Genomic DNA, 11860 nt, shown 5'->3' with positions numbered 1-11860 from the left:
CTTTTTTTTTTTCCTTCAAGGACTTCCTAATATGAACAGCATTCCTTCATTGTTTATCATTTGTTCCAAGAATTTTAGTTTTTATTTCTTATTTTTTCTTTATTGCAATTTTATTGTCTCATTGTTTCCTATGCTTCTTTGATATTCTTTATTAACTTTTTATTTGAATTTATTCTCTTGCAAATCTTGTAATTTATTCTCTACTTATAAGATTATTTCTTCTTTTGCTTCTTTCCAGAATACAATCATCATTCATTAATTTTATTTTCCATTTGTGTTTCTAATTTTTAGATTCTAAATTATTTTTAACATCCTTCCATACTTGTTAGAGTATAATTAATTCAAATCGAAGTGTTTGTCTTCTAGTGTTTCTCTGCTTCACTGTTTTTTTTTTTTTTTTGGAAGTTAGCCTTGCTGATGTTTATTAAATTTCATTTTATGACTTTTTTATGCTAGCTCTGTTAGCATCTGTAAATTCCTTTCATGTGTGTAGTAGGTGGGTGTTTTACATAATTTTTTATTTACTGAAACATTATTTTTCATTATAAAAATATCCAGATACTTTACAGATTTTTTTTTTTTTTGAGGAGGAAAATAATTGGTTTTAGGCCTTTTCATTTACTTGGTTCTCTTTACTTTTATTATTTTAATTTGACCAGAGAGAGACACACAGAGAAAGAGAGAGAGAGGGAAAGTGAGAAAGCAAGCCACCATGTCCAGGACTTGAACTGTGCTGGGCCACATGGGAGTGTCCAGCACCTTAACCACCACACCACCTGCTGGCCACTTGATTGTCTTTTTTTTTAGTAGATCCCTTTCTTCCTTTCTCCTCCTCACTCTTTCACTCTTTATTACACAATTACCAAGAGAACTCTTTTCATGTTCTTTCTTTCTTCCTTTTCTTTTCTTTTTTTTCCAAAAGCTATGGATCTTGAACACTGTACCTTCAAGTCTTACATTTCTTTTTCTTTTTGACTATTGGCATAGCGTATGTGCACTTGCTGGAGAGAGACAGAGAAAGAGAAAAAGTGAGCAATCACTCCCCATGAAGATGGCCACAGCACACCACAATCTCTTCTTTTCCATTCTCTTCTTTTTTTTTTTTTTTTTTTTTTTGGGTTTTTTTGGAGGTTCTTGCTATAGGGCGCGTGCACTCGCCAGACAGACAGAGAGAGACAGAGAGACAGAAAGTGAGAAATCCCCCCCCAGGGGGATGGCCAGGCTGCAATCCCTTCTCATCCATTCTGCTCTCGGGATCTTGGGCACGCATGCACACGCCTCAGAGTGAGTTTTAAGCCACCGGGTCCAGGACGCGAACCGTAGTCGACTACATGGGAGTTCAGTGACACAGCCATTACACTAACTGCTGGTCCCTCCATTCTCTTCTTTAGATTCCAGACACAGACACACAAGCTTTTCAAGCTGCTGGGTCTGAGACTAGAATTCAGGTCAGTCATGAGAGAGTCCAGCACCTTGACCATCACACCACCTGCTAGTCCTAAGCCATGTGTATTTTAAGTTCATTCCCTATAATTTATTCTTTAACCTATAATAGTAATAGTAACCTACTTCCGGGTAGAGTTAGTCTCTCTGGCAGTGCTTTTAGATAAATTTTAGAACTTGTGCCTAGCTGCTTTATTCTTTAACCAGAAGTTTTTCTCTGCCTCTGTTTACCAAAAATACCTCACAGCAGAATGAGGAATAGGGCAGAAGTAGAAGAGTTAGGATTTGTGGCTGTTATTATTATTTTTTCCATTTTGGTGGTTAAAGTTAGGGTATGCCCTGCCTTTATTGTTTCTAGGGTGTCATGTTCAAATAGTTTGATTTCTACTCATCCCCATGTTGATCTACTTGTCCCATAATAGAAAGTGACGGAGAGAGAGGCATCACTTCAGAAGCCAAGACCTCTATGTACCCCAGCCAGGTCAAACCACTACCCCACTTCTGGAGGTCTTCGGATGCCCACTGGCATCACTTCCACTTTCCCATGTGGGTCTAATACACAGCATTTGACTCCACTACGGCACCACCATCAAGCCCAAAGTAGTTTTACTTCTTTCTCTTGCTCAATATTGTTTTGGGAGAAACATATCTGGAGTTGGATTCCAAAGCTGCTACCAGCTTTTTAAGTCACTCTTATGTCTATCGCCTAAATATTTAGTAGAATTTACCAGTGAAGATATATAAACCTAGGGTTTTCTTTATTGAATGGCGTTCCATTATCATTCTTTTTTTTTTTTTTGATACAGCCACTCCTCACTTAGCTTAATGACTAATCTGACTTATTGCCAGTTCTTCAGCACAGTCTCTGCCTCTTTCTCAGTCCCTGCCTCTTTCTCATTCCCTATAGTCAGTTAGTACTCACTACAGGAAGCATTCATACTCATATAAGACTACATATTTCATTTAAAAATTTGTATTTGTTGTGCACTCATAGTAGTCTTCAGAATAAAGATAATCATTGTGTTGTGGTGTGTCTTGTTGCTTTTGATACATATCTAATGTACACTTTTGGTAAGGATAATTACATGATTCCAATGTGGGGTCATGTGATATCCATTGAAAAATACATTCCCTATAGCACCATGACAAACAGCAAGACACCTGCCTTCAAGCTCCTCACTTATCAATCAATTCATTTAACAATTGAGTTAAACACAGGACCCATACTCGGCTGTTAAGTGAAGAGCACCTGTATAGTGTCACACAGATTTCCTTGACTTCTGCTAATTTTCATATGTCAAGGATTTTTTAATTTCACCTGCTTTATACAATTTATTGGCATAATGGTTTTATTATATCCTGCTATTATTTTGAGAAGGATAATTTACACTTGTAATTACACATTGATAATTTGTAGTTTCTATCTTATATTCTTGACTAATCTGGATAGAATTTACCAGTTACTTTATGTATTAATAATTAACTTCATGGGGCTAGGAGGTGATGTGGTGGCTATGGTACTGGATCCCACATGTCCAACTCCAGAGTTTGAGTCCCAGACCCGCAACTTCAAAAAAATGCCAGGTCATCGGCATGTGTGCCAAAATTCCAAGGAAAGAATGGAGGAGAAGGGACAAGGTGTGGTCATTCCCCCATGGTGGGGTAATTTCTCACTTTCCCCCTCTCTTCATCTCTGTCCCTCTCTGGTAGGTGCCCAATGCAAAAATCTAAAATAAAATTATTAACTTTACAATATGTTAATTTTCTACTGATCAATTCCACTCTTATTTTCCTTTACTCTTTATTATTTTTAATTTGTATCTAATTTTCTATTTTTTATGAAGGAACTTGTAGCATTGATTTTAAGTCTTTAAAAAATGTATATAAGTATTTTGGACCAGCAGATGGCATAATAGTTATGTCACTGAACTTCCATGTAGTTGAGTGCAGTTCAAAGTTGGACCTGGTGACATGAAATTCATGCCAGGTGCATGTACATGCATGCCCAAAATCCCAAGAAGAATATAGAGGAGAAGGGATTACACATGGCTATCCCTCCCACTCAGTTATTTCTTGCTTTATGTCTGTCTGTCTCTCTGGTGAGCGCACACACCCTGTAGCAAAAATCCTTCTAAAAAAATGAAATAAAATAATGTAAGTATTTCAAACTATAAATTTCCCTTTAATTGTTTCTTCAGTGTCCTCCACACATTTGGTATATTGTATTTTTTTTCATTAATTAGTCCAAAATACTTTCTAATACCCCATGTGATTTCATTCTTAAATCACATGATTTCTGAAAAAAACTATTCTATCCACTTACAGGATAACACAAATTCTTTCAAATGCAAATATAGGATTCAATCCAAGATAGACCATATGATAAACCAAAATTAGAATCCATAAATGTGAAAGGATTGAAATTATACATAGACCCATGGGGCCTGTTTTCAATTAATGGATAAAAACAGGCAAATATACATAATTCTCTTCTAAAATGCTTTCAGAAAATATCCATTTTGGGGTAGATTAAGATTTTAAGTAGCTACCTATTTTCATTTTTATCACTCTTTAGGCACTGATTTTGTACATACTGATAATAGGTCATGAGCACACCAAATTCTGCCAGTCACTTACATATATTTGTTCATTTATATTTTATCATATTATTATTATTTGTGAATATTAATAAAGAAAATTAAGAAAATGTGTCATGAAAAGATTTATTTAGCATCTTCCAGACTACCAGAATCAAAGCTAAATTTTCAGCCTATATTTTGGGTTAAATTCGTATTTGCATGATTTAAGTCTACCCAAACAATTGTACTGAAAAATAACCGTCCTCTTTTCAAAGACAAGCAAACATTTACTTGTAAAATGCATTGAGGGGCCAGCAGGTGGCATGGAAGTTAAGGGACTGGATCATACATGGCGAACTTCACAGTTCCAGTCTGGACCCAGAGGTTGGAAAATCATGCCAGGAATATGTATGTGAGTATCTAAAAATCCCTTGAGGAGAATAGAGGAGAAGGGATTGTCACGTGACCATCTCATTGAGGGATGATTTATCACTTTCTCTGTCTCTTTCTGTCTCTGTGGTAAGCCCCCACACCCTATGGCAAGAATCTTAAAAAAAAAAAAAAAAAGAACAGATACACTAAAATAGATCTCAAGTTCTATATTTCTCTGTGACAATGTGAAAATAACAGGCAAAAAAGTCATATACGCAATTGCTATGCATGAGTACAAGGTTATGTTGTGGGTAAATGGAAAAAAAAATACTAAAAGGCACATGTACTAACCAGAAAGAAACAGAGAGAGAAGAAAAGTGAAAAAACATCCTTTTGGGGATGGAAAACATTGTCGTGTCATAATCCTCTCTCTTCCATTCTCTTCTTGGAATTTTAGGCAATACACACACTCACCCAGCATGTTTTACAGCCACCAGGTCTGGGACCTGAACTATGCAGTCAGCCATGTGGGATCCATCCACTGTAGCCACAACATTGCCAGCTGGTCTATAGTAATATAACATTTAGAAAAAAAATCTACTCAAAGGCATATTCAAAAGCAAACATAAATAAAGAATAGATTTTTGTTTCGTCGTTGTTGTTGTGGTTTGGTTGTTTTTAATAAGCTCTTGACTTAGTGCACATGAACTTACCAGAGAGAGAAAGATGGACACAGTGAAAGGGAAAGCAAGAAATCACCTCCCAGGAGGGATGGCCACTCTGCAGTCCCTTCTCCTGCATTCTCCCCTCAGGATCTTGGGCAAACACACATATGCCTGGTGTGATTTTTAAGCCACCAGGTCTTGGACTTGAAGTGTAGTTGGCCATATGGCAGTCCTGTGACATAATCACTAGGCCATCTGCTTATCCCAAGAATATAATTTTAAAGATATTGTAGGGGGGGTCAGCAGGTGGCATGATGGTTAAGGTTTACCACAAAGCTGACAGTGGTTCAAGTCCCAGACCTGGTGGTTTGAAAATCATGCTGGGCACATGTGTATGTGCCCTAAATTCCAAGAGGAGAATGGAGAAAAGGTATTTTGCCATGGCTATACCCTCCCCCCGGCCCAGGGGATGGTTTCTCACTTTCCCTCTTTCTGTCTCTGTCTTTTCCTCTCGTAACCTATGAACTGTGGCTATGGTTGTCCTGTCTTTTCCTCTCGTAACCTATGAACTGTGGAAATGGTTGTGTTTATGCCAAAAACTTTTTTAAAAATTTAAAAAAGATATTCTGTGAAGTGGAGAAAAAGGAGTACTACTTTGCCAGTGTCTTTAGTCAAATATTGAATATACCAAAGATAAGATTTTGATTAGATCAAGGTATGTTATAATTGCCCACCAATCTGCTCATAAAAACAATATTTCAAAAAAAATAATTGAGACAAAAGCACTAGTTGACTATAATTACTGGTCAGGAGTGACACATATAAGCTGTCAATAGCATGCAGCCAAAGTATCAACAATCTCACACACATAAACACACACTCATCATTTACACTTACACACATACACACAAATACAGCACAGATTAAAATGCTCTATGTTTATAAAACAAAGTATCTTTAGTGAAAAAAAAACATAGACATTTTTTCTAAATAAAACTCAGATTGTTTATATTCAATCATAATAGAAACATAAAATCAAAGAAATAATTTTCAAAGATTTTGGCAACTCCAGTTAATTTCAATCAAGAAATTCTAATGTTGCATGGTAGTCTAAGATTCAGTTGGCAGTGTTCAAATAGACAATAATATAGCTGTTATAAATAAATCAAGAGGAAAACGTGATGCCTTGTAAGAGCATGACCTAAAATTCTCAGCAATTTTGAATTTTTCAGAAGCACCCAGACCAGAATCTTCCATAGCAGCATGGGCGGTAACAGGCATATCTAGAGCCACCACAGCCATAGCCACAGCCATAGCCACCATAGCCACAGCCATAGCCACCATAGCCACAGCCATAGCCACCATAGCCACAGCCATAGCCACAGCCATAACCACAGCCCAGGCCTCCATAGCCGTAGCCTAGTCCACCATAGTAGTTGTTGCAGCAACACATGGTGTCAAGAAAGAAGGTTCAGTTGTATAGCAGGTTCAGATTCAATAATTTTAAGCTCATAATCCTCACTGGGCCTTATATACCAACTGAGTGGTATGTGGGGCAAACCACAAGCACTGTAGAATTCACATTCCATAATAATTAGCATTAAAGGCATCTAAAATGTTCCTCATAACCAACATCTCTAAGGCAACTTCACTGTGTGTCAGGTGCCTGTAATGAAATCATGTTCCTTTAATGAGATGTTTTTCTTCTACTTTGGTGGCTTGTTTATCCCAGATGTCAATATTAACCTATATTTCTAGAAACTGTAGATCTTATAACTTATACAGATTTCACCTCTTGAAAATCTTTTCTGTTCTTTAAAAATATTCTATTTCCTATGTGGGAACCAACAGTTGGCGTAATGGCTATGTTGCTGGACTCCCACGTAGTCGACCGCGGTTCGTGTCCCGGACCTGGTGGCTTAAAACTCACGCCGGGCGCGTGTGCGTGCGTGCCCAAGATCCCGAGAGGAGAATGGAGGAGAAGGGATTGCGGCATGACCATCCCCCCTGGGGGGTGATTTCTCGCTTTCTGTCTCTATGTCTCTCTCTGTCTGGTGAGCGCACGCGTCCTACAGTGAAAATCTCTCCAAAAAAAAAAAAATTCTATTTCCTATGGGTGTATAAACAGTCTTCAAACAAAAGGGTTACTTCAAAGTGATTAGGAAGGATAAAAATCTTGTGATGGAAAATAAATGAGTGGATTTGCAAAAGCTTGAATAATAATATGTTTTATTATATTTGGGGGGAGAAATAGTATTTATTTTGACTTAAACGTCACATAAATATTCATTCAATGTTAGAGTCCCTAAAGTTTTAAACCATGAAATATGGTTATGTAGAAAAAGAACTTATTTTGCTTGAAATTCGAGTTTAAAAATCAATTACAGAAACTCTCAAAGATTTGTTGACAGTCTATATGCCCGGATATAACACAAATAACACAATGCTGTCGACACAGCTCCTTTTATGTTCTTGCCCAAAATAACCTCAACCTACTTGTTAGAAAGTAAAAACAAATTGAGACGCATTCTAAAAAAAGTTTGGCTCTTTAAAATTGCCAGTGCTGGGAACAGTAGTTTTCATAAAGACTATGTCGCTAGACTCCCATGTGGTCAAACACAGTTCCAGTCCTGGACCTGGTGGCTTAACTCACACTTGGCACATGTTCGTGAATGGCCAAGATCCCATGAGGAGAATGGAGGAGAAGAGATTGCAGTGTGACCATCCCCCCTGGGGGTGATTTTTCGCTTTCTGTCTCTCTGTCTCTCTCTTTCTGGCTAGCACACTTGCTCTATAGCAAAAACTTCTCAAAAAAAAAAAAATTCCAATGCCTTCAAAGTGAAGGGAAACAAGAACTGCTACCAATGAGAAAAAGAGTAAAGAGGCATAAGAACCAAATGTTGTGTGGGAATCTGGATTGGATTCTGGAACAGAAAAGACAAGAGTGAGGCTGATGAAAAAAAGGTGAAATCTAAATAAAGTCTGTGGCTTACTTAAAAATATCAGGCAGAACTTGCTCTATGGCATGGTAGTTGAAGTACTGGATCTCACATGGCTGACCTGCAGTTCATTTCCAACAGTAACTTGACAAAAATACTGGAACATCTAGGTGTCTGGCCAAAATCTCAACATGATGAGTAGAGAGGGGATTGCAATGTGACCATTCCCCATGGTGGGGTAGGGGTGAGGACAGCAGGGGAGTAAGTAGGTGCTGCCCCTGATAAAATTTTAAAAAGACACTTTAGAAGATTAATTTTTTGTTTAGATTATTATGTTATGATAAACAGGAACTTAGGTGTAATTGGATGAAGAGTATAGAGAAAGATTCTATAAATTTTTAAGTTTTCATAAATCTAAAATTATTTCATTTTTTACTGAGAATTTTAATGTCTATTGATTGCATTGGTTTTTATAATTTATTCTTTCATACTTCAAAAATTTAAAACTTAATTTAATGCAAGTCACTGCTTGAGAATTGGGAATGGAGCAGTGAATGGAATAGACAGAGCCTTCATAGTTAGGAAGCTTGTGCGCTAGTTGAGTAAGAGCAGTGAATGCAGGCAGACATCTGAAAGCAGCTTATGTCATTGTTGAATGTATTGAGTCTATTTAATAATAAATCAAGGTGAACTGAGGTAAATTTAAATAGTGAGCCACTATTTCAAAGTAGGTGCTCAGGGAGCCTCTCTGAGAGAATGACGGGAAGAGAGAAATCCTTCCATTCCCAGTGTTTCCTTCAGAAGGTAGTAATCCAAAGGCACAAGCATTGAATTGGAAACTAAGTTGGTGGATCTGAAAAACCAAAAGTCCATTGTTTTCTTTGTACCATACTAAGAAGAGAGTTAAGGAGTCATTCACAGACATATTCAAGGCTGTCACGAGGAAGACCATGAAGCCTGTGTTTTCTAAGCATCATGTTGCCAGGTACGACAAATAAAAAATACAGGATATACAGATACATTTGATTTTCAGATAATTTTTTGCATAAGTGTTTACCATGCAATATTCTGAAATTCAAATTTAACTGGGTGACTGAGATAATTTGGCAATCTTTTTTTTTTTTCCTTTGAGAAGTTGTTGCTATAGGATGCGTGTGCTTGCCAGAAAGACAGAGGGAGACAGAAAGCAAGAAATCACCACCACCCCCCGCCCCCCGCAGGGGATATGGTCATGATGCAATCCATTCTCCTCCATTCTCCTCTTAGGATCTTGGGCACACACACACACACACACACACACACACACACACACACCTAACTTGAGTTTAAGCCACTGAGTCCAGGACTTGAACTGCAGTAGACTACATGGGAGTCCAGCGACGTAGCCATTACGCCAACTGCTGGTCCCAATTTAGCAATCTTAATGATGGAAGGCATTAAAAGATTTACCTGAGAGGATGATCCTGATCTGATTTCTAGTATCTCTTTCTCTCTCTTCACATACCTTTTGGTCTTTTCCCCACCACTCTCCTGAAACTGCTCCTTCAAGGATCTCTAAGATTTTTATTTTGCCAAACCTAGAGTTTAAGTCTTCTTCATGTTACTAAGGCTCTAATAGCCTTCATATTTGCCAAAAAAGAAAGAAGGAAAGCATTAAATACCCCCATGGGAGATGGTCACACAACAATCCCTTCTCCTCCAATTCTTCTTTCAGGATTTTTGGCACACACACACGCACACACACACACACACACACACTGAAAGTATTTCTCAAGCAGCCAGGTTCAAGACCCAAACTGCACAGCTGGCCATGTGGGATCCAGTCACCTTAACTACCATGCCACTGGCTGGCCCTGAAAAAACATTTAAAAAATAAAATATGAAATTACTCCCACTTTTCTTGGGCCCCCCAATAGGAGAAATTACCACACTGATTTAAATAAAGACAATAATAGTCTTAGAGCTATACAAGAGAACTAAGAGAATTATGATAGAATATCTTAGCAATGAAATACGCATTTATTTAATACATTGATAAACATACAATGAAAAGCTCTTTAGATAATCACAGAGAAAATGTTTATAATTATAATTGGAATATTAAGCAATCTCTGTAGACTCAAAGAAATAGAGAAATTGGTTTCAAGAAATAACTTATGGTATTTGAGTAGAAATTGAATATTAATGGCATTTAGACTCATTGGTATAAGTTCAAAAGTAAAATGCATTTTGCTCAGACTCAGTTCTTTGGAAATATCAATTGATTATGTTTTAATCAATATTATGGGGTGAAAGATACATTTAGTTTTAGTATAAAAATAAACTAAATCCTAGATAAAATTATTTATATCAAGAGAGAATAAAAACCCATGCATTAAAAGGACTACTATTATTGTGAACCATTTTTTAAAAAATATTCAAACTCCTATATTCTAAAACAAAAGCAATTGTGACTGATCAAAGAATGTTTGTGTTGTACAAAGAATGGCAATAGGAAGTTAAAATGAAAGTCTAGTTTGAGGTAGGATTGTAGGAGTATGACTGTGTCTCCTCTCATTAAGCCATTAACTAAATAGGGGAATCCAAACTGAGAGGCCAAACAAAGCAAACTTCTTTAATGCCTACAAGGCTTTAACTTGTGGTTGAGAAACAACAAATTTATTAGTTTACTCATAAAATTAGCCAAAGGCATGACATGATGGTGAGTCCCACCCACCCTTCTTAGGCATATAAAAGGCCCTCCACAGGGAGGGTTGTCCAGACTCGATTCACCTCCACTCCTTCTCTACCCAACAACAACCTCAACAACCAACACCATGTGTGGCAGCTACTACGGAAACTACTATGGTGGACGTGGCTATGGATGCTGTGGCTGCGGAGGCCTGAACTGTGGCTTTAACTGTGGCTATGGAGCCCTAGGTGGCTATGGCTGTGGCTACAGAGGCCTGGGCTGTGGCTATGGCTGTGGCTTTGGAGGTCTGGGCTGTGGCAATGGCTGTGGCTATGGCAGCTATGGTGGCTGGGGTGGTTACAATGGCTATGGCTATGCCTGCTACCGCCCATGCTGCTATGGAAGATACTGGTCTGGCTGCTACTGAGAAATTCAAGATTTCCGAGGGGTGAGGAAAGGAATGGCTTTCACACACCATGTGGTGGCAATGGCTGTGGCTCTGGCTTTGGATACCATCGTCGAGGACACCATGGGAAACCCTCTCTCTGCCTGTGGCATCAGGGTTTATCAATTCTGAGAGCCATGTGTTCCGTGTCTCATGTTTCGGAAATTATTCTTTCACACCAAAAGGTTTCTGATGTGGTTTTTATGAAGACTTACCCTCCAGTGCCTCTGGATCTGCTGTCTTGAACTTTCCCTTCTCTGAAATTAACTCATGAAGATTGGGAGAATGAGAAACTCATTCTGTGAACTCCTGTATAGTCTCTCATGAAGATGATGCTGTCTTAGATATTGTCTTTTGATTTTTATGCAGGAATGTTTTTCTCTATTTTCCTAATAAACTTGTTTAATCTGAAATAACTGACTTGGTTTTTTATTCAAAAATCCATTATTAATTATTATTATTTCTGGTCCAGTTAAAACAAAAACAATTTTTCTACTTGAGAAATACGTCCCTCTAATTTATAATAATTTCTATATTTGCCTATTTTACAAAAATGTACCTACCAAGAAACCCATAAAGAAAGACACTTTATCATTTGATATCCTTAATTTGTAACATTAAGAAAATAACCGTTCTGGGACCAGCAGTTGGCGTAATGGCTATATTGCTGGATTCCGATGTAGTCAATGGCTGTTTGACTCCCAGACCCGGTGGCTTAAACTCACACTGGGCAGGGGGGCTTGCAC

General features: G+C 37.8%; 2 protein-coding genes across 2 annotated transcripts; one reads left to right on the top strand and one right to left on the bottom strand.

Annotated features, from left to right (window-relative positions):
* Positions 1-6287: 6287 nt before the first annotated feature.
* LOC102480448 (keratin-associated protein 21-1-like) lies at positions 6288-6512 on the bottom strand. Its single transcript, XM_006155284.1, has one exon. It carries the CDS (start codon positions 6510-6512, stop codon positions 6288-6290), a length of 225 nt encoding a protein of 74 aa, XP_006155346.1.
* Positions 6513-10814: 4302 nt separating this feature from the next.
* Positions 10815-11096, top strand: LOC106735571 (keratin-associated protein 20-1-like). Its single transcript, XM_014590427.1, has 2 exons — positions 10815-10845; positions 10918-11096. The coding sequence occupies exons 1-2, from the start codon at positions 10815-10817 to the stop codon at positions 11094-11096; spliced, it is 210 nt and encodes a 69-aa protein (XP_014445913.1).
* Positions 11097-11860: the final 764 nt, after the last annotated feature.

The sequence above is a fragment of the Tupaia chinensis genome, unplaced genomic scaffold (genome assembly GCF_000334495.1).
Source record: "Tupaia chinensis unplaced genomic scaffold, TupChi_1.0 Scaffold000443_1, whole genome shotgun sequence".
Classification (NCBI taxonomy): domain Eukaryota; kingdom Metazoa; phylum Chordata; class Mammalia; order Scandentia; family Tupaiidae; genus Tupaia; species Tupaia belangeri.
This window is presented reverse-complemented; position numbering and strand designations above follow the sequence as displayed.